This window comes from Crinia signifera, chromosome 7 (genome assembly GCF_055691185.1).
Source record: "Crinia signifera chromosome 7, ASM5569118v1, whole genome shotgun sequence".
Lineage (NCBI taxonomy): Eukaryota > Metazoa > Chordata > Amphibia > Anura > Myobatrachidae > Crinia > Crinia signifera.
The window spans coordinates 28,290,555-28,314,176 of record NC_139223.1 but is presented as its reverse complement, the minus strand read 5'-3'; the positions used below and the strand labels follow the sequence as shown (position 1 = coordinate 28,314,176).

General features: G+C 47.7%; 1 protein-coding gene across 6 annotated transcripts in view; it reads right to left on the bottom strand.

Annotated features, from left to right (window-relative positions):
• CREBBP (CREB binding lysine acetyltransferase) overlaps positions 1-20,618 on the bottom strand; it is a 63,580-nt gene extending 42,962 nt beyond the window's left edge. For 3 of the 6 annotated variants that reach the window (XM_083152698.1, XM_083152701.1, XM_083152699.1), the window contains exons 1-2: positions 19,257-20,618; positions 4,070-4,755 (exon numbers count right to left, since the gene is read on the bottom strand). In XM_083152698.1, coding sequence (XP_083008824.1) covers positions 4,070-4,755; positions 19,257-19,344 — 774 coding nt within the window. In that variant the 5' untranslated portion in view covers positions 19,345-20,618. The remainder of the gene's footprint in view (positions 1-4,069; positions 4,756-19,256) is intronic. The other 3 variants (XM_083152700.1, XM_083152702.1, XM_083152703.1) reach the window with 1 other exon arrangement.
• Between the last annotated feature and the right edge of the window lie 3,004 nt (positions 20,619-23,622).

Genomic DNA, 23,622 nt, shown 5'->3' with positions numbered 1-23,622 from the left:
ACAAAGTGCCGACTGCATGTATAGAACCAATTAATACAGCAACAACTAAAATCTTTATTAATATACTGTTCATTTCAATAGCCCGCTCATTGGTATAGGGCAGGACAGGCCAACCTGTGGCTCTCCAGATGTTGTGAAACTACAAATCCCAGCATGCCTTGCCACAGTTTTAACACTCCCTTATAGCAAAACTATGGCAAAGCATGATGGGATTTGTAGTTTGACAACATCTGGAGAGCCACAGATTGGCCAGGCCTGGTATAATGAAACATCTCCTATATATTTGGCTACATCTGTCACTCAAAGTGGGTGTCTGTGTCTATAACGCTCTGTTCCTGGACTTTCCTCTTAATGTGTGATTGCCTTCATCTGTGCTGAACACCTTTCTGAGAAATTAACCTGTTTAAAACAGGTGATGGCAATCATACATTAAGGGGAAGTCTAGAAACAGAGCATTGTGTCCCTCCTGGAGAGGGTCATGTTGGGAGGTATGTGACAGAGAACCAGCCCAGTGAGCCCACAGACAGTGCCAGACACCCACTGCCTTCCCATGTTGCCCAGCACTGCTACTCCACAGCCACCAGGTGAGCGCCCCCCTCCCGCGATTTGCGGCAAAACCTCCCCCCCGCGCGCCCCCCCCTCCCGCGATTCGCGGCAAAAACACCCGCTCCCCCGCGACCCCCCCTACCGCGATTCGCAGCAAAAACACCCCCGCGACCCCCCCTCCCGCGATTCGCTGCAAAAAGAACCCCGCCACGACCCCTCCCGCAATTCGCGGCATAACCACCACCCCGCGACCCCCCCTCCCGCTAATCGCGGCAAACCCTCCCCCGTGACCCCCCCCCCGATTCGCGGAAACCCCCCCCGCGATTTGCGGCAACCCACCCCGCGACCCCCCTCCCGCGATTCTCTGCAATCCCTCCCCTCCCGCGATTCGCAGCATCCACCCCCCCACAACCCCCCCTCCTGCAATTCGCGGCACCCCCCGCGACCCCCCCTCCTGCAATTCGCGGCACCCTCCGCGACCCCCCCTCCCGCGATTCGCGGACACCTAAGTTGCAATACAGGGCATCTTTCATACAATTCTAACCATATTTCTCATATACAAACGTTCACAAATTAAGGGGGCGCAGCCCCTTACGACGGTGTGAAGAGCGCCCGTAGGGTGCGATGAATCACCTAGTACTAAAATAAATAAATAAAATAAATGGGCCATTGAAATTAATGGAGAAAGCCACAACTGCAAATAAACCGTATAGCAACCACATACTGGACTAGACAATCGCAACATGATGGGGTGGGGGTCCAGGCTAGAGCGTTGCTCTACAGTTCTCAGTCACATTAATGCAATTCAATAAAGAGGATTAGTCTGACACCATCATTGGCCAGTATTACTCATATCACATCACGGACCAACCACTTCAAAGACAAAGTATTACTAGCAAAGAGGACATGAAAGCCACAAGATGAGGGGAAGGAACACAACTGCAAGTACGGAAGTGGAGGGGAGTGTTGTGGCTTGGAGACTCTTACCCCTAACTACAGCATGAAGGTAGCTCGCCTGGATGGAGCAATCATGCAGCACAGGACCTGCAGGTGCCGTATGGGTGACCCTGCGCAGCCCAGCTGGATACTAGTATGTACGGTCACCCTGACGTTATCAATCAGTTTACGTATAAAATACAGTAGTGTGTTAATAAATGTGGCAGTGTTTTTTGTTTCTCCATTCAACGCTCAGTACACGTACACCTTATTGGTTTTCTGTATTGGGTGGATGGGTTTGCCACCATCCTAATCTCTGCTCTCAGCCAAGGAGGTGTCCGTGCACAATGCTCAACTACAGCGGAACAGTCTATGCTCAGTACATCTGCAGCTTGGATGTGGAACCTTTGGACCTTCAGCTGTTGAACTACACATCCCAGGATTCCCTGCTGCAGATTTGCTATTTAACTATGCTAAAACCATTGCATGGCATGCTGGGATGTGTAGTTCAACGGCTGGTGTGCCAAATGTTACCCGTCCCTGATCTAGGGTATAAGTCGTGCCGTATCCCAGGTTAATGCGTCTATTTTTTGTGCCTCTCAGTCAGGTCTTTCCATAATCAATGCAGCAATGAAATGTAAAGCAGTATTAGAAGCCTAACAAATATCCTGTACGTTATACAAGAAAAAGATGACCCTCTTTGTTGGGGCACCGCTTCGTAAGAAATATTTCATTATAATTGGTTTTGGTATTCAAGAACTAGACTCTCGTGCACTACAATACTCCTTCACTCCCTAATGAACAATAAGGCTGTAGATGATGGTTCTCTTGCACACGTGAGTACTAAAAAAAATTGTAAAAAACTAATTGTGATATTTGTAGAAAATAGTGAACTGATCACAATTTTTTTTTGTTTCAGCTTCGATCGTCAATAACCTCAATTGAGGAGTTTATCACCCCTTAAAAGCATTCATTTCACTCAGCTGAGTTTATTATGCGTGAATAAATCTTTTTGTGTGTCAAAAATAAATGTCAAATATAAATTGTGGGGTTTTTAAAAGGCGATAATATTTTCTATATCTGGGTCTGTCGTCAGATGGATAGCCACAATTTTTAAATAATCCTCAATGGGAAACAGGTACTATAGCTTAATGCATTGGTACACTAGAACTGTGGTATGCTATATTGCACTATATGAAATATCACAGGAGAAATGAGGGATGCAAAACATTATATATATGAATTACTGAGGTAAAAGACTGCTCCCTTACACCTCCGATAGTTCCTACTGTCCAGCCGTGTGCCTCTGGGACAGTGAACGGTCCAGATGAGGGCGCAATTAAAGTGGAGGTTTATTGGGAGCAGTAGAAAGAAGGGTTTTTGTGTATTATCACGGCGCCCATACCCACGGATCGCATGCCATATCGTATACAAAATTGTATGCAAATCGTATGCAATTTGCATACGATTCGTTCTGTGATGCAATTTAGCACACCACCACTATCCACGTCAGCCCGGAGCGTGGCGAGCGCAGCAAGGCCCGCGGTATACGTCCTCCCAATCTGTTCATACCCCCATTATCCACGTCGGCGCGGAGTTGATCTTATAAAGTGTGGCGAGCGCAGCGGATTACTTGGCGTGTATTCCACGTCCGCTCGCCAAGCTTTGGGCTCGTTGTATGCGTCCGCTCGCCACACTTTATAAATGCAACTCCACGCCGACATGGATAGTGGGGGTATGAACAGGTCGGGAGGACGCGGACCGTGTCTGCTTGCCATGCTTCGGGCTGACGTGGATAGTGGTGGTGTGCAAAATCGCATCGTATGCAAATCGTATGAGATATTACCTGCGATTTGCATAAGATTCAATCTGCGGTCATGGGCTATGTGATAATACACAAGTACCGAAAGAAGATACGGGGATCTGCTGTTGGAATCCAGTGCCAGATTTTGCCCAGTTAGAAAAATCCAGTGGAGGGGGTCAAAATGGACCTGGCTGCAACGAGAGCCCCCTAGTGAGACTTAGTGAAAGGAGATAGATACGGTGCGGTTGGAATACATTGCGGCACTGACCTATTCTAGGAAGCATTTTGCACAGACTTGGGGCCGGATTCAACACAATAGCAAAATCTCTCTCTAATGGGCAAAAACATGCTGCACTGCAGGTGGGGCAGATGTAACATGTGCAGAGAGAGTTACATTTGTGGTGTTATTTTGTTTCTGTGCAGGGTAAATACTGGCTGCTTTATTGTTACACTGCACACATCTAACTCTCTGCACCTGTTACATCTGCCCCACCTCTGTCCTTTTCTCATGGTCCTTACAGGTCGGGTGCACTAATCACCGTTCTGCCATATATATAACAACTTGCATTTCAGTTTGCAGGGTTTGCTACTTTTACCGTATATACTACATATAGTTCAACATTATACACTATGTATTCTTGCAATGTGGTGTAAACTAATTGAAAGCCACAATGTGGCATATTTCGCAGTTTTATATTCCTTTCCAATCCCCATCTCATGGAAAGCATGCGAACAGGCAACAAGGGAAATACAGTCATACAGACCAGGAACCTCGGTACGTACTTTGGTCATGGGTCCTGCCTGAGCAGTGGTCATTCCCGGCATCGCTGTGGCGCCTTGCGTCAGTGTTTCCGCCAGGACGCTGCCAGGGTTAGTCTGCAAGGCAGGAGAGTTGTACTGCATTCCCGCTCCCCGACCTCTGCTGCCCGGGCCCAGTGACCCGTTCAGGACCTGTCCCTGTGCTGGCTGGGCTTGGCTCATTAGTGCGTGCCCAGCGTTGTTATTCAGCAGCGATTGATGTCCTTGGTTGAAGTTAGAGTTCATGCAGATGCCCGCAGATGCCTGTGGCGCTGCAGGACTCCCCGCCACCATGCCGACCTGTTTCTGCGACTGTACGGTGGGAACGGATGGGCCCGGTGTGCCAGTTGTTTGCTTGCTCATTCCGGAGGGTGGGGTGGCAGACATGCCTTGGTTGAGTGGGCTCTTGTTGAGGTTGCCCATGTTGCCAAGGCCCGGGCTGTTTTGCGGTCCCTGACCTCCCATAGTTTGCTGCACGGGGCTGCCGGAGCCTCCTCTTCCCATGCCAGCGCCCAGTCCTGGATTACCTCCACGGAGGAGATCGGAAAGCTGCTTGTTCTGGGAGACGGCATCCTGTCCCAGACCACCACCGCTACCCAAGAGGTTGAGCTCTCCGTTGGGAATTAATTCATCGGGAAGGTCGTTTTCCAAGTCAAAGAAAGATCCAAAATCTGTAAAGACAGAAAAATAAATAAATAACACAGCTCTGGGCCATTAATCCGTGTTCCCATCATACAGCTCTCCCCTAACTTCCCCACGTTCACAAACCAAACCGCCCCCTATACTTCCCAACACAGATAAGGCCTTCATCTACCAAGGTGACTGGCTAGAGCTCTCCACAGCTTCACTGACCACCCTAACTTCAGGCCACCACCAGCTCCTGAGGACCATGAGATCTCATTGCACAACCATTGGGTAATTACGCATTCCATACTGCTGAATATTTTCTACCATGCCATCACTTAAAACTCAACATTTCCTCAGTTTAGATTGTAAAGAAATGAGCATTGTCAAGTCTAAACCATAAATGCAACTTCAATCAATGCCCTTCCTTATTGCATCTCGTTTCCATCTCCAAGCCACCAGTCCAGCTGGCCACCCAAGAACACCTTCCGCTCACAAAGGCCACCTGCTTCTCATTATCAAAATTAAAAAACTTTGCTTCTGCCAACGAACAAATAAAACTTCTTTTGGTTCCGCTTTAAAATTCTAAAACTTTATTGGCCCAATGTTTGGTCTGAACAAATCTGTTGCAGACTATGTTGAGGCGCTCGCTGTGCTGGAAGTGACCAAGTGCTCGGGGTTCTGCCTGCTGACCTCTTACTGCAATTGGTGACACTTAAGGCAGCAAGTGGCAAGTGGTACATTTGGGGAAGAGAAGGGTGTGTGCAGCAGTTACAGGCTGCACGTTGTACAGCTGGTACAAGCTACCTAACAGAGTACACACGAATCTGCTGAAATGTCTCTGTCACGCGTTGTTTCTCAGGTTGGAACTCAGTGGAAGTGGCAGAAAGCCATTAGATGGGACCTATCTAGCTAGGTACAGTCCCAATGCAGAAGGTGCAAAAGAAAGGAATTCTGTAAAAAGGGAAACTTTTAGGCTGTGGAAGGGGGGGGGGGGGAGGTTTACGCACTCAGAAGGGAGGGTCAGGCATCAGCAGACAGGGTAAGGCTGCAGGAAAGAAGGGTGAGGGCATTGGGAGTGTAAGTATAAGTGTATTAACCTGACCCGTGTTGGGATTCCTTCCTTTGGGTTGACGGGGGTCGGTGTTCTGACCGCCGGTCATCCGTATGTATCCAGTTCCAGTAAGTTGCTTAGGTGACTGTCACAACCGTGGCTGGAGGTCAATGGAAACCAGCAGAGACCCCAGTACAGTCTTGATTTTATCGTTATATAATATTTGTAGTATTAAAACTGTGACCCTTGATACAATGGAGCGTCAGTGTGGCCACCAAGGAGCAAACAGTATATAGATTGTTTCCATTATTCTAAGCATTTCTAACGCAGCGATTAACCTGGTCTCCTTACAAGCTGTCATTTGGTAGTCCATCTTCACCCCCACTTGCTGCAGGTGCCACTCACCACGAGCGCAGGGAGACCTAGTAGTGGTTCTCCGCTTCCTAATGAGTTTACAAATAAAACAAAAACAAACGTACCGCTTCATTTATAAGCCTGGTGCTGGCCAAGTGTGGAAGGTTTTCAGGAAGGGCTGTCACAGTCAGAAGCCAAACAATTGGATAATCCTCAGCGGTTACTAATGTTAGGGTTGGGGGCTAGTGCTGTGTACATAAAAGCAATTAGCGCTGAGAGGAATGCCTCAGTGACCGTAGTAGAACATTGCCAGTATCACCATCACCCTAACCTGACCCCAGACACAACATTAAGAAATTGTGCGGCTAAAGCCCTTTCACACCACAGCTAGACCAATGGAAGCCGATGCCGGCTCCCCCCTTTAGGCAATATCACGCTGGGTTCTTATCATATAGTGTGTACCCTAGCACAGAGTTATACCCCTTTTACACCAAAATCCCTGGTCGGACCCTGGTCTTTGAACATGGGAGTTTCCAGGGTTGGACCCAGCTTCATACCCCATTTACACAGCACTGTGACCCAGGTCGGACCCAAGTCTGCGCCATTTACACTGAACCTGGGTCAGCACTGCTTTTCCCTGTGGATGACATTAAAAATGTCCATTTTAGGATAAACTGCCATCCAACCTTCCCTCAATGATTTAAAATAAAAATTAAAAGACATGACAAGTTAGCTTTGAAAAATGTTGGTTTATTTAGTAAAATATTTTTCAAAAAGTTTTATTCATTGCTCAAGCACACATAGCGGTATAAAAGTGCAGCATCTCCCATGTGCTCTCCCCAGCCCCATCCCCTGCAGCCGCAGACCGAATCTCCCATGTGCCCCCCCCCCCTCAAAAAAAAATATTATAATAATAATATAAATGATACTGCATCCAATTATGATTTCTGTGTGCATTGCCCGTATCCTTCCAGACTGCTGTCTTTTGCCACTGCAGCGCACTGTGGAAAGGCATCCAGCACTTCTGGTTACCTTTCAGCACTACCCAGATGTCCCAACCTGGGTTGGGACCATTTACACCGCCCACGACCCAGGTCCAACCAGTGTTCAACCCTGGTCAGGACCTGGGTAGGAGACCAGTGTTACTGGACCTGGGTTGACCCCTTTTACACCAATACTGACCTGGGTCCGACCTGGGTTATTCCTTGGTGTAAAAGGGGTATTAGCTGGTTTAAACAAAAAAAAAAAAACAACATGAAAAACTTAATTTAAATATGTTGTGATAAAAGGCACTGTGACGTCTATTTAAAAAAAAAAAAAAAGCCTATTGTAAGGGAATCCCTGATGTTATTCTACATTCTAGTTTCTTCTAGTCTCTCTCTAAAGGCCCCCATACATTAGGCCGACTTGTCCTTAGGACAAGTCGGACCCAATTCTCCTGTGAGCCGCCCGGGAGGCTCACATACAATTTGGCACTTGATGAGCCAAATTTGACATGTGATAAATCGCTTGCGATTTATCACATGTCGGGGAGTAGGGGGGCGGTCGGTGAGGTGCAGGGGGGCGGCGGTCATCATCATCAGAGAACGGCCAGTCATTTGACAGGTTTTTTAAAAATCTAATACCCACCACTGTGCGTCCCGTAGCGCTGCTGAATGAGAGACTGTGATCATCACACCGCCGGCAAGGTCAGCACTCGCCGGCGCCGCCAGCCAAACGCTCAGGGACCCGCTGCCCGCCCCGCTGCTCCCCCGGTTGTCTGCATGCATATGCCTGTCAGGTGGGCAGGCATATGCATACAGGGAGGTCGGACGTGATTGTACATGCTGACCGTCCGACCTCCCTGATCCGGTCCGATGCGCACGGGACCGCGCATCGGATCAGATATCACACACCTGCGATTTTGGGCTGATTTCAACCGGTTATCGGCCCAAAGTGCCGAAATCGGATGAAATCGTCCCAAAATCGCATAGTGTATGGGGGCCTTAAGTAAGCTGAACTGTAAATCACACAACACAAAGATATAGGGAGGTGAATCAGATAAGAGAGGTGCTAAGTCTGCCTAGCATCAAGCTTCTGCCCCAACATTCGCTAATCCTAATGTATTTCCCATTACGTAATCATCTTCAGCTAGTGTAGAAAGAAGTTTTCTTCTTTTGGTTAGTTCATTTGGAGGTCGAAACAGACAGGAAACTGGAAAGGCATCTATGAACTAGGTGTTTTTATGAAAAATGTTTAATGCCAGTGACCTATCCAGCGCGAATGCTTTACTTCTTAGTTTTTGTTTGTTTGTGAGTTTCTATGGAAATTACTATTGCATGTTTTTATTATGTTTAGTCTAAAAATGTCTATTGAAAGATTTCAAATAAATCATATTAAAGCCTAACAACTTTCCCCCTAAAGCATCAAAACATGGTTGATCAACGTTTCTAACACATAGCAATGTTTAAATATAAAACTAGATTACATTTTCTTTCATTAAGACGTTAATGCAACAAAAAATTGGTTCAAACAAAAAAGAAAGATAAATAAAAAAATTTTATTTTTTTATTTTATTTTATTTATTTTTTAAACCTGGCCCAGCATAACCCTCAAATATATAAATTCACTATTACAGGTTCACCCAGCATCTGGATGGCACAGACTATGTCTAGGTCGACGTTTTCAAAAGGGGTGACATGGCTATAGCCGACATGTAAAGGTTGACATGAGTTTTGGGGGATTCTTTCAAATATTTGTTGAACTTTTTATACTTTACCGTTCCCAGTGAGAGTCCACGTGGATGGTAAAGTGTTCCCAGTGCAGCGTTCATGGAGAGGATGGGGTACAATAATTGGAGGTTCCACATGATAAGGTGTGGACAATGACAAAAAAAACGTGAAAAACTCATGTCAATTTTTTCATGTGTCTACCTTGTGCCTTAATGAACCAAAATAGTCATATGGGGTAGATGTAAATGAGTGCGCGGTCAGGGAACCAGCCCTATTTTGAGGATTCAGGCTATATTTAAAAGTGGGACGAAGCTGAAAAATTGAAAGGGGCACTACTTCAGTATAAAGCACACCGGGCGTCACACCCAATGTTAGCGCAGTTTTAAATGTTCAGCTCAAAGCAGCCACTTTATAAAAATAGAGATCTAAACACTTCCAAAGCAGCAATAATCTAAAAGGGCAAAACTCGTTCTCCGTTTTAAATTTAATGGGCGATGTTTAATTATTGCTTATCACTATAGACAGGACCCAGAGGAGGCAATTTTCATTTTTTTTTTTTTTGGATCCAGAGAGGTCGGATTTAGCTTCTTTAAGTTGCTACATCCGATGACCTTCCCGGGCGCGATGCGAGAAGTCCTATTTAAGCACTCACAAAAGGTCCCTTATTTTAGGGACCCAACCACCGGGAGGCTGCAAGCAGGAATGCAGGCACCAGCGGCTGGTCGCTCGCACACAGTGCCTATTCAACTGTAGCTCCATCTACTGGATGCCGATGACAAAACAATTGAATCTTGCCCTCTGGCTCTTAGTGAAAATGATATTGGGTCTCAGAAATCACCCCCCTTATCAAATGTCTCTGAAGTAAACAGGGTAAATATAAATAAGACGTAAGGTTATTTATTGATGGACTTAAAATATATACAGCAAAAATAAAATCAGGGAAATCAGTTTGCCAGGAATTTACCTCTGCGGTTAAACCTTACAGCAAGTGGGTGGAGCTATGCAAATACCACCCGCCATGTATGGGCCATTGGGTCGACCCCTGAAGGTCAAAATGGCTAAGGCCGACAGGGTTGAAAGGTCGACATGAGTTTTTCACGCTTTTGTCTCGAATGTCGACATAGTCGACATGGACACCGTATAAGTGTACTGCGTGCTCTTGCCATTCTTCAGGCAGTCTATCTAATTCTCCCTCCACTCCATAGTGGAAGGTAAAGCATAAAATACCGCCTGTCCGCACGTCGGCAAAAAACAACAACTCATGTCGACCTTTTGACTGTCGACATTGCCATTGTCAACCTCCTTACCCTGTCGACCTAGTTAATGTGTCATCATAAGCATGTCGGCCTTATGACCGTATCCCATTGCAGCTTTGTGTCCGGACCACAGGAGAGTGCGATCAGAAATCCCCTATAAGACCCTCCCCCAGCAGGGCTAATGACCTATGGAAGCATAGCTCCGGACACTTAACCCGTAGGCTAGAACCTCGCCGTCAAGTCTCACAGCTAACGTAATTCTGCCCAGAGTGCCGAAGGCTGACCGAGCATGAGAACAATATATACAATCTACAGCGGTCTTTACATAAGACCCTTCAAATGAATCCGAAGGGAAAAAGAAGAACTAGAAAAGGCTGACCACAAGAACGATCGGAGTATAGTATATCCAACGCCCTTCCTCCGCTGCCATTAAATCATCAGGTTCTGCAAGCAGCAGACACAATGACCTGAGGAAACTCGGAAGGTGAACTAGGGATAAGGCATGATCACAGTATGTAAACCCCACTCGCTGTACATTTCTTGGCAAGGATTACTTGGAAACAAGACAAGCCTCTCCTGATGTTGTCTGCCTAGCATTCTTACGCTGTAAAGACTTCCTTTTATTAGAGACGCTGAAATGCAAAGATCTTAGCTTATAGATCACTTCACGCGCGTCGGGGCCTCTTGTTTGTTTTATTTCTTACAGTTTTATTGGCTGTGATGAATAAAGTTCTGCATGAGCGATGATACTGGCCAATCAAAAATCAGGGTTCTGCAGTCTCTCAGCTGTGGAGCATTGTGCAGGTAAAGTGGTGTAGGCGTGGCTGCCGGCACCGGCCTAGATGGACTGACTGACCAGCCAACCATCGGACTCTGCAGGGCTACTCCAGCACATGGAGGAGGGAAATGACCAATGGATAAGCACTGGATCGAATGTATGACTATAGCTGAATCGTTAACTCTAGAAATGTGGCCAGAAAAGCATCTAGAACTGACTGCTGACTGTGCTGCTTTTATATCTGCCCTACCACCAAGTAAATGGTGGTAGTTCATGGCACTGGGGTGACTGTTCCAAGGGTTCCCCCTTGAACACCCTAGGACCTCTTTCCTAGCCAACCATATGCAGTTCTTCTGCATACGGGGACTTCGTTATATCTATAATACATCCCGTGCGATCTTAAGGCTCCGATGTGATGCTCACGGGACGGTATTTGACATCGGACCTGATGTTATCACACACTTCATCCATTTACTCACAGGAATCGGACCAAGAGAGCCCAAATCGCTGTGGAATCGCCTTAGTGTATGGGTAACCTTAAGATCACAAGCATAAAATCTGTAGAACAAAGTATTTTCCCCTAGATTATGGGTCTTCAAACTGTGGCCCTCCAGATGTGGTGAAACTACAAAATCCCAGCATGCCTTGCCACAGTTTTAACACTCCCTTATAGCAAAACTGTGGCAAGGCATGCTGGGATTTGTAGTTTCACAACATCTGGAGGGCCAGTTTGGAGACCCATGCCCTAGATCATGCAGTTGCCTTAAATCAGGCATGTCCAAACTGTGGTCCTCCAGCTGTTGTGAAACTACACATCCCAGCATGCCTTGTCATAGTTTTAGCATTCCCAAATAGCAAAACTGTGGCAAGGCATGATGGGACTTGTAGTTTCACAGCAGCTAGAGGGCCATAGTTTGGAAATTCCAGACTTATTTCATTACGTACATGGAGTGCCTCCTTAAAACTGCCCCATGGTGTAGCATCTTGGAGGTCACCCATAAGGGGGCGATGTAATCCAGCGAGATGAACCAGAACGGCAAATCACAAGTATTACCTCAGACCCTATAGAGGTGACAGGTCAACTTGCAATGTCGGAGGGCACCATAATTGGCCAATCTGGGCATAGACCTGCATAGCAGCAATGCCGAGTGGCACATTGGAAGTCTGGCTTTTGGGTGCACAAACGTAATGCGGGCATTACTTTAGATGGGTTTAACCACTATGTGTGGATAAACCCTGAGCATTTGGGTGTCCAATTACTGGCACCCGCCGGCACAACTAGTTCATATCGGCCCCGCCACTTTACACAGGGACCCCAGAATAACACGTAGTAGTAACCCCAGCATATGGCTCCCTATTACATTTCTCTCACACAGCCAACGGGTATGGGTCACTGGGTCGACAGCAAGAAGGTCGACACAATCAGTCAAAAGGTCAACATGGGGTTTTTCACATTTTTTGTCCCGAATGTCGACACCGTAAACATTGACACTAAAACGTAGCACCACGTGCGCACGCATGGCTCGCAGGGCATGCAATACCGTCTGTCGGCACATGTCGGCTCAAAAAATGCAAAAAACCCATGTCGACCTTTTGACTGTAGACATTCCCCATGTTGACATAATGCTTGTGTCGACCTAATGACCCTTATTGACATGTATACCATTTACCGTCAGGTCTAAAAAACAGCCAATGCAGACGTTGCAACGTTACTGCACAGTATCCCATCCCAGCATAGCAGCGGTATATCACAGCGCAACGGGAGAGCGGCCTCTGTTCGCTCACAGCACATGGCTGCGGTACAGGTATCCCAGTGATCTTTCATCTCTGGCTCCGTCCCATCGTCCAAGCTGAATACCAAATCCTAAAACAGCTGGAAGGTAACAGTACCCAGGGGAAGACTGAACATTCATTCGTGTTACCTTCTACCCCCATGTCCCTTTAATGCCGATTCCATTATCCGGCTCAGCGGTTTCAAAATGTGATCGGCCATTTCCTTTTCTGAACCTTCTAATGTCTGAAATTAAACTATATGTTGTCAGATCGGGCAGATTGGAGAGACATATTGGGTACATAGTGTAACCCACGATCTCCCGAATGCCCCTGAATCCCCCATTAAGGCCTAAACATACCGGGCGATTTTGATCTGGAAGCCGCTCAGTTTGGCCGTTTGAGCTCAATAGCCGCCCAGTGTGTATGGGGCAGCGATGACCACTGATCCGCGCTCCCGCATCATCACCGGCCACCACAGCTCACCCGCTGGTATTACCAGCAGATGAGTGACGGGGTGGACGGCTTTCCACAACGTCCTGCTATGGAAAGCCATCCTCCCCAAAAATCGCTCAGTGTGTATGTACTGAGAGATTTTCAACCAAGCCATTTTCCCCATCATCTGTCAGCATAAACGCTGGGCAAAAACACACAGTGCGTATGGCCCTTTACAATATGTGTATATCCTTAAGGTCCATGCACACTGGGCGATTATGCCCAGCGTGTATAGATATCGATGATCGCTATGATCACTGGGGGGAAAGCCACTCAGTGCATACACACTGAGCCGCTTTCACCCTGCCTGGCGCCGCCAGCAGGGGGAGGAAGGCGTTGCATAGCGCAGCGCTATGCAAAGCTTTACTCAAAGCCGCTCATCTGCTGGTATAACCAGCAGATGAATGGCTTTCCCGGTGATGATGCGGGAGCGCGCAGCAGCGCTCATCCCCAGGCCATACACACTGGGCCGCTTTAAGCTGAAAGCCGCTCTAACTTGGTGTTTTGAGCGACTTTCAGCTCAGTCGCCCGGTGTGTATGGGCCTTTACATTTTGCCCCCCCCGTGAAAGTAAAATGGTTTGGTCTCAAGTGGAGAGACCGCAGATTTCTGTGGCACCTCACACCCTAATCCAGTAGAACAAAGGTTACCAACTATTTCAACACAACCCTATAATACAATTTGATGGCATATTAGTCCATAAAAACTAATAAATGTAAAGCAAATTTAACACCCCCCACCCCCCACAACCCCAAACAAGAAGGGAAAAAAAAACATGTTCAAAGATACCTGCAAATGTCAGGAATACCTGTAATCAAAATAAGTAATTACCCTGTAGGTAATTTGGGGAAAGGAAGAAGCGCAGTCAGTATTTAGGACTATTGAATTACTTTGAATACCTGTAGTTAGATATTCTGGTGCGTAGCAAAGGCATTCATAGAAGGGATTTCGATTGTTAATGGGCGCAGGATTAAAGACATTCCAATGTACTGCGGGTGATGCGGGCGCCCAGTACTTGTACGCTTGATTGTAGTGCCCAAATGCCCGCATACAGCGGCTTAGCCTGTGCAGAGTTTTGGGTGCCCAAATGCCCATCTTTCTTCCACAGAGTTGGCAAGCAGACCTATTTGGCAGTGGCACTCACGCCCGATGGCAAAACAATTGAATAGCTCCCATCTAGTGGCCGTTACTTACAGGCGCCCAAAAATCAATTAAATACCCTCAAACAGTAGACACATGATTTTTGGGATAGGCTGCAGTTAGGGTAAAAATCCTCAGGAACACCCCTTGCAGACACATTCCCAATGGGTGCCGGATGGCTCCCCGACAGTCGGGATTCCGACAGTCATTCCTCCAACGTCGGAATCCCGACTGCTCCCTTGTGGGGGTCCACGACCCCCCTAGAGGGAGAATAAAATGCCTGCATGCGTGGCGAGCGCAGCGAGTCTGCAAGGGGCTTCATTGCGCGGGATTCCGACGTCTGAGTAATGACTGTTGGGGAAATATACCACACCCATCCCCAATATATACATATCGGACACAATATACCACATCTGAGAATGGTTCCAGTTGTTAGGTCGACAACTATTGGTCGACAGGCAAAAAGTTGACATGGTCAAAAGGTCCACTAGGTAGTCAGTTTTTCACTCATAACTTGTTCACACTTTTACGATCCACGTGGACTACAATTGGGAACAGTAAAGTGCCCAAAGCAATGCAAGCACTCGACACCCCCCCCCCCCAAATCGAAACTCATGTTGACATTGTTGTGTCGATCTTCTGCTTGTGTCAACTTTTTGCCTATATTGACCTAGTGAAGTGTTGGAGAACCTAGGACCTCCAGCTGTGGTTGAACTACACATCCCAGCATGCCCTGCAACCGTTTTAGAATGGCCAATGCAGGGCATGATGGGATGTCTAGTACAACATTAGCTGGAATGCCATGGTTCTCTATTGCTGACCTAGCACATGTCGACCAATAGTGGATACACATATAGAGAAGTATAGCGCTACATAGACACATATACATTACATAGTCACATAAAGCAGCTACAAGAGATGCAATCCGACTGAGTGTCTGCCAGTTTTACAGACCAAGCGCAATAACAGCACAATTTAATCGGCCATTAATTTGGAGTCTTGTCTAAAGGGCCAGCAGCATCTAAACAGCCCACATTATGTTCCTTTCCAGCCTCATTGCATAGGAACAATCTGCTGACATTTTATGCATGAGCATTTAAATTCCACAGTAGAGCAATAAACCCTAACATGTAAATCCAGGGCAGCAGTTCGGCCCTTGAACACGGTTTAGTGACAGATCCAGACCCTGCATGTCAGCTTCTCCGATGCACGGTGTCAGGAAATGCAAAGCTGCGATGCTGTTCCCAGCACACACACACAGTCAGGAGGAAGCCGCTGATATCCTCACTACATACCGGCAGCATTTCCCCAGATATCGGAGCAGCTGTAACTGCCAGCTCAGGATCTACTCTACGGACCATAGAAGAGTGGCAGAGCGGTCTTGTATTCACGTATAAATCTCTGCCGTTCATTCATTGCCTGTGTCAGGGAGGAAGCCTGTCATTGGCAGACAGTGCGATATCAGACCACTAAAATCAGAGACCTTATCGCAAGGAAATGTGGTTATAAGACGACTAGCAGATTAGTAAGAGGCCGTTCAGCTGGGATAAACTGCGTACGGTGTAATATGAAGGCACATTATTACCCACCACAAACCCACACTTGCAATTCGATTGAATCGGATCGAATGACAAGCAAAACGCATTTGATTTGTACTATACAGTCTTGTCTGCAGAGTTTATTTTTCTTTTCGATTGCGATGCCGCGCATCAGGATCAAATGCGGCTGAAAACCCATTGATGTCCAGTCGATTTCAATTATATAAGCAAAATCGACTAGAAAAATTGACCAAATGGAACGTGTGTACGGGGCATGACCGGATACCCACGCTGCTGTGGTCAGGACAGTTATTTAGAAACTGAAGCCCCCACACACGGATAGATTTGGTCTATATTTCTATTCGATTTTGCCTATTGAATGGACAGCGAATGGTTTTCAGCCGCATTCGATGCAGATTTGATCCCGATGCGCTGCCCCGAATTCAAACAGGAAAAAATAGACTGTCCAGGCAAGACTATATAGTACAGATCTGTACCATATAGTCCAAATTGAATGAGTTGTGCTTGCCTATCGATTCGATCCCAATCGAATCGCAACCAAAGATCCCCTTTAACGGAGGGTTATTTTTGCCAGCCAACCCCCAAGCAAGCAGAGGTTTCTAAATCACTGCTGCCTTTTATCTCTAAACATCTGGATAATAGGAGACATATTTGGGTACCAGAACCAGTTGGAAGGTATTGGATGAAATGCAAAGATACCAGCAGGTGTTGCCTATTTGCCGCTACGGTAATACTGCGCTGTACTGTGCTGCAGAACGGATGCCAGAAACACTCCGGGTCTATACACGGAGCCTCCGGTTAGGCTACTGGTCCAGATAAAATCCATGCACCCCTTCTAGGAACAGTATTAGAGCTTCTATGCTTAAATGACTACTAGCAGTACAGGTGCGATGCTGTAAATTACAAATCCCTGTAACAGAATTACAGCAAATGAAGAAGTTCCAGAACATACAGCACAGCACCTACGTGAAAGCTCGACGAGGAAAAGGAAATACAGCAAGACTGATCGTAAGGAATTCCTGATATGAGGCCATGACCAGTGTAGTTAATTACACACACACGTTCTTGTAGTTCTGCGGTCTTCACGGATGTGAAGCCATCATTTGTCAGAACGCTTGTGTATTTGCTTACAGTATACTGCAGTTAAGTTATCACAACATCTACAAGATTTGTTAACGGGCACTTGACTGCAGCACTTGTGTATATGCGCTGACACTTGAGACGGTATATAGATAAGCAGCTCCACCTGCTCACTGCGGGTATTCCACCTTGTCCCGCTACACAGGACACAATACAGCTGTTCTGTAAAGGTCCTACCTTATCTATGAGATCCGCTAAACCCTATACATTATAGGATATTCTCAGATGACTGATCTACCTCAAAGGACTTTCCCATGTAGAATTGCTCGTGCAGACTACACCTGATACTTCCCAATATGACTGAACCAAGGGCCCAACAGCGTGTTCTGCATGTCACCTTACATTCAGGCCAGACAGTGTTGACAGCGCCAACTTTTGTGGCATTGGACTAGCTTAGAGCCCAGACCACCCCGCACGCTAATGGTCGACAGTGACTAGTTCGACACTTTGAAATCGTCGACCCTTGGTTGACAGACAAGAACAAGGTTGACATTTCAAAGGTGTCGACCTAAACATCGTCTACCATTTAGACCATAACCGGTCTCACAAGGGGCCAGATGTACTCAGCTTCAAAATGTGATAAAGTGGTGAGTGGTAAGGTACCAACCAATCTGCTCCTAACTGTCATTTTTTCACAGTCAGTCGCATGGCCGCTAGGAGCTGATTGGCTGGTACTTTATCACACCCCACTTTACCACTTTTTGAAGCGGAGTATATCCGACCCAAGTTAGTCTGCTACCCGTCATCTATTCCAGTATTGTTTACAGGGAATACATCCCATCCAATAGCAGTACAGTGGACACTGGTTGGATACATAGACAACTATACACTACACACCTTCAGCAACATCACTGGGAGAGACTTCGGTTACTATGTGACGGATAAGGACCCAAACCACCGCGGACCATGTGCGACAGCCGTGAGATGCAGGTCAGCCAGAGATTACAGACAGCTTGTCATTTTTATAGCAGCAGTCATTCCAAAGGTAAAACAAACATGGTATAAATGACTGCCACTATGTACAAGCGGCCGGAATGGCGCTAGAGCCTGCATCCCACAGCCTATGGCATAATGTCCTTTGGCTTGCTGTTCCCATTGTGCGTCACAATTACGCGGAACTCCTTCCACCTTATTCTCACCGCCTTTTTGTATAAGTCAAGGCCGCCTGCTAATTGTTAGATGTAGTGGTACCCGACTTCTCTATATTAACAGACTTTAACCAGGGATGAAGAACCTTTGCACCGCCCCCACCACCATGCTCTGCTACCATTTGGCAATGCTAAAACTGTTGCAGGGCATGCTGGGATGTGTAGTTCAACAGCAGCTGGAGGGCCATATGTTCCACATGCCTGTGTTTATTCGAATAGATGTGTCAATTTTAAGCCAAAAAAAGGCATGGTAAAAACACGAAAGAAGTTCCCTTACACAACTTTTAGTAAATATAAAAAGTTTTTACAAAGTTTCACCGGCCGCAAGTGCAGGTAAACTTGTCATGTTGGCAGGACCTGTTATGGCGGTCACTACCCCTAAGATTTGAAAGGTGTCCCAAGTGTGTTCTCCAAAACACGCACAATCCAAATTCCTTTCCTCTTCCATCAATTTCCAAACATCGGCCCAGCAGAAACAACATCACACGGATCGTAAAACGTCTCTTTCTAATATGTAACTAGCCAGAAATTCCCTATACACCCTTTATAAAGCAGACTTCCAATTTCATGGAGGGTTTTCCATTGTTTGCTTAAAGGCCATGGTGGTGGTGGTCTCTACTCCCGAGCACCGCAGGACCAATACTACTGTGTGACTACACCATCTGTATCCACGGACATCCTCCAGCCTGTATCCCCATCACTTTCCGACAGCATCTTCTACCCAACACAACAGGCACAAACCAGCAAAGGCAACTTCTGAAATCTTTACTTCCCAGCATTACTGTCACCTGCGGGTGCAAAACCTGTCATTCTTACTATGCGGTTTCTAGGATCGGAAGATGGCACCAATTAACTATAAAGCAATTATCTACCTTAGTCCCTACAATCTGACAGCAACTTTTAAAATGATCTTGGCACAAAAAGAAATCTGTGTATTGCAAACACTCCTCAGAATGGGCACCTGCACCCCACTCTCGCTGATCTATTCAACCAAGCAATCAGCATCAACCATGCAACAATAACTAATTACTGCCCATTCACTGTGTGTATAAAGCAGCATGCCCTATACCACTGACTGCCAGGTACCAGAGGGCACCATGCACCATACCAGCAGACTGGCGTATAGGGCCCCAGCATCTCCTACCTGTGCTGTCTGTGCTGGCCGAGAAGCCAGGAGAGCTGAGTTTGGGTCTCTTCCGGTTGGGAGGCCCATCCAGCAGGTTCTCTGCCATCTTCTCCCCTTTTCTGATCGATCACAGAAGATAGACAATTCTCCGTCCTCGAAATATGGGCAGTGAGAGGGGGGTACAGAGGGGTAGATAGTGATGACTTGGCCTGTTAATACTACAGCTCAGCGGCCCCCGAGTCCTGCATCCCGGGGAGGGGACCTCCTGGTCAGAGGCCCCCGATCGCAGCTGCAATCAGGACCCCCCCTGTCACTGAGCCCCTGAAAGGATCCCCCCTAGAATTGGTGAGGGGTTATGGCAGACCTGGGGAAGCCTGGAACAGTTACCCTCAGGTGCAAGCAATTGGGCTTAGCTGTCAGTGTCACCTGTATGACAGATGTCCCCGACCCACCAACCCTGGGGAGCAATTATTAGTGAAACCCCCTAAATACCCCTGTATTCGGACCCACACTACGTACCTTCCTGCAAAGACCCACTGGGGCGCACGACAATGAGTCTGCAGATACCCCCCGAATTACCTTGTACACTAACCCCCTTACACCCCAAAAAGGTCAACGCCGTCTGGAAAATAACGTCCCTGTCAAAAGCCCACTGGGGTAACCCACAAAGGGACTAGTGTCACCCCCAAAAACAGGTGCCCCCCCAAATATCACCCTTAAATGAGCCACAGTAACAACCTAAACCCCTCAAATGTCAGCTCCCAATGGAGGCAGCTTCCTCAAAAGGGTCAGTGGGGCACCCCAGCACCCCACAATTACCAACCAAATCTGACACCCCAAAAATGAGAAGCTGGGGCCCCCTGGGTGTATGTGCCCGGTACCCCCAATGGATGGCCTGCACAGACCTACTGCCGGTCAGTGACAGGGGAAATGGGGGTGCGGGTATTTGAGGTGAGCACCCCCTAGAGGGTGGAGATTGTCGGGGAGGGGGTGGGGGCCGGTTGTCGGGCGAGCACCGGGTACAGACGAGGCTAGGCCCCGCGCAGCGCTCTCCGGTCCCCGGGGCTGCGTCAGGCCTGGCTCCCAGCCCGCCCCCGATGCCGGTCTTCTCCGCCCGCCCACGCAACCGTGCGGCCGCTTCCCCCTCCTCCGGGAGGGGAGGGAAAACAATGAGCAGCCGCCGCCGACACACGGGGCATCGGATTAAGGAACAAGCGGGAGCGTCCTCCGGGGGTGGGGGAGAGCCAGCCGCCCCCCCTGCCTCTCCGGGCCGCCCTCTCCTCCCCTCGCCGTGCAGCAGGGGCCCCGGGATCTCCGGCGCTGACCGAGCCGCGACAAGATGGCGGCTGTTGATTCCTCAATTAAAAAAAAAAAAGTTTTTTTTTTTTTTTTCCTCCTCTCTTCTAGGACGGCGGGAGGGGGGGTGGGGCCACGCAGCACGCACGGAGGGGGGCGGGGAGCACGCACGGCCGAGGAGAATGAAGCTGGAAGGTGGGTATGGGTGGGGCATAGTACGTAGCCTGCCGGGGAGAGGAGGAGAGGGCCACGCCCGCGGGGAGGGGGAGGCCACGCCTACGCTACTTGGCCGCGCCCGCTTACGTTAGGTTGTCCGCCGCCCGCCGCGACAGCCCAAAACATAGCGGCGGGTGGGAACAGCGGGGATGGGGGGGGCTGACTCTGAATGCCGGGAAGGTGCGGGACGCGCCCTGTGTGCCCATTCTAAAGTCACTACCCAGTACCCATTGCTCTGCCTCAGCTCTGACCTCGGTATCGTATAGATAGAGCGAGATATATGTATATCTATCTATATAGCTATTGATCTATCTATATCAATGTATCTCTATATATCGATATCTGTATATCCGTTTCTGTCTATATAGCTATAGCAATCTATATATAAATATACATATCTATATATAGCTACCTATAGAGACAGGTATATACACAGATCTATCTCAAGCCATTTTCTCATTATTAGAATTATTGGGACCAATGCACGATAATTGGTAAATATTCCTGTAGTAGTTAGTTTTATAGTATATTTAAAGCCACAGTTCGCCTGAAAACTAAGTTGCAGGTATATCGGGATAGGTATTTCGGAGTTATGGTGTAATAGACCACAATACACCTTCCATATATAGATAATATAAACACACACATATTTATAAATATATAATCTACACTAAAATATATATATATATATATATATATATATATATATATATATATATATATATAATATACTGCAATGAAGACAGCGTCACTCCGGGACTTCAGTGAAACAAACAAATTTTACTGCATCGCGTCTACGGCGTTTCGGGCATCGCCCGTCATCAGGACAGTTACTGTCCTGATGACGGGCGATGCCCGAAACGCCGTAGACGTGATGCAGTAAAATTTGTTTGTTTCACTGAAGTCCCGGAGTGACGCTGTCTTCATTGCAGTATATTGTATTAGGGTTTGCTAACCCCTAAGGCGAGCACCCGGGCAGTCATCTCCTGTTGCCCCAGGTTGTACCCAGGAGCTGCCGGACAGAATGTGCTACTATATATATATATATATATATATATAGTATTCCACAGCTCTGGCACTCACTGCATACCGATTCTGACGGTGTCTGGTGCCTTCCCACAGCTGACCTTGCCCAGGCAAAAATCAGCCGAACACAGAATCCCAGCGGCGGCACTCAGAGCAATAAACGACACGACAGGCAGCGTGGACGCCAACGTTTCAAATGTATTCACATTTTTCGTCAGGGCAATATATATATATATATTGTGACAAGGAATCGCATTCACTGGATCAAAATTAAGTCTTGGGGCGAAATGTAATAGGGTGCGTTTTTTTTCGCACCAAATCACACATTAAAAAAAAATCTATTTTTTTGCCGCTAATTCGCATATGTAATGAAATGCGAATTTGCGGCAAAAAAGTGCGATAGGGTGCGATTTCGGGCGATTTTTACTCATGAAAATGTGCGCATTTTAAAACATGCGATTTTGTGTAAAAAAAACTGCGTGGGGTCCCCCCTCCTGAGCATAACCAGCCCCGGGCTGAAAGAGCCGGTCCTGGTTTAATAAAATCACAGGAACAAACAAGTCGGGGTTCCGTGGATTTTATAAAACCAGCACCAGGCTCAAGGGCCGGTCCTGGTTCCCAAAATACAGGGGGACAAAATGACTAGGGGTCCCCTGTATTTCAAGAAACAGCACCGGGCCCAACCAGCCAGCAGGGTAATGCCACAGCCTGGGGGGAGACTTTATACAAGTCCTGAAGCCCGGGGCTGTCCTCGATGCCCCTGGGCGGTGGGCATCGAGCTGATAAATGGTGTAAAAAATAGATGATAAACTATTCTCCTATACCGTGGAACTATGAGTCCCAGCAAGCCTCCCCCGCATGCTGGGACTTGGAGAACCACAAGTCCCAGTATGCGGGGCATTAAAGGGCCCGCTGGCACTTGTAGTTCCACAGTAAAGGAAATAGTTAAATAAACGCACTGACACCCAGTAAAAATAAAACTTTTATACATACAAAGTCCACACATACTGATTCTTACCTTTCTTGAGCCCGTCGGTAGGTCCCTGGGTCGGGTCCGGGGCTCCAGGTCTGAAGACTCCGGGGTCCTGGATCCGAAGAAATCCATGGGGGACCTGTGGAAGGAAATCCTACTCACCCAGGTCTTCTGGCGAAGATCCATCTCCGCTGCCGGTATCCGATGGACTTTGAGAGGCGCAGAGATGTTTCATCTTCCGCGCCTCTCATCTAAATGATTCTATTGGCCGCCTAGCGGCCAATCAGGAGCCGAGAAAGTCGGAATCATTTGAATGAGAGGCGCGGAAGATGAAACATCTCTGTGCCTCTCAAAGTCCATCGGATACTGGCAGCGGAGATGGAGAAGATGACGGGATCTTCGCCAGAAGACCTGGGTGAGTAGGATTTCCTTCCACAGGTCCCCCATGGATTTCTTCGGATCCAGGACCCCGGAGTCTTCAGACCTGGAGACCTACCGACGGGCTCAAGATAGGTAAGTATCAATATGTGTGGGCTTTGTATGTATTAAAGTTTTATTTTTACTGGGTGTCAGTGTGTTTATTTAACTATTTCTTTTACTGTGGAACTACAAGTGCCAGCGGGCCCTTTAATGCCCCGCATGCTGGGACTTGTGGTTCTCCAAGTCCCAGCATGCGGGGGAGGCTTGCTGGGACTCATAGTTCCACAGTATAAGAGAATAGGTTATCATTTTTTTTTTTACACCATATATCAGCTCAATTCCCACCGCCCAGGGGCATCGAGGACAGCCCCGGGCTTCAGCATGGGCAGGTAAGTTATGGAGGGGGGGGTCCCCACTCCCCCAGGACCCCTGCCCATGCTGACTGGTCAGGGG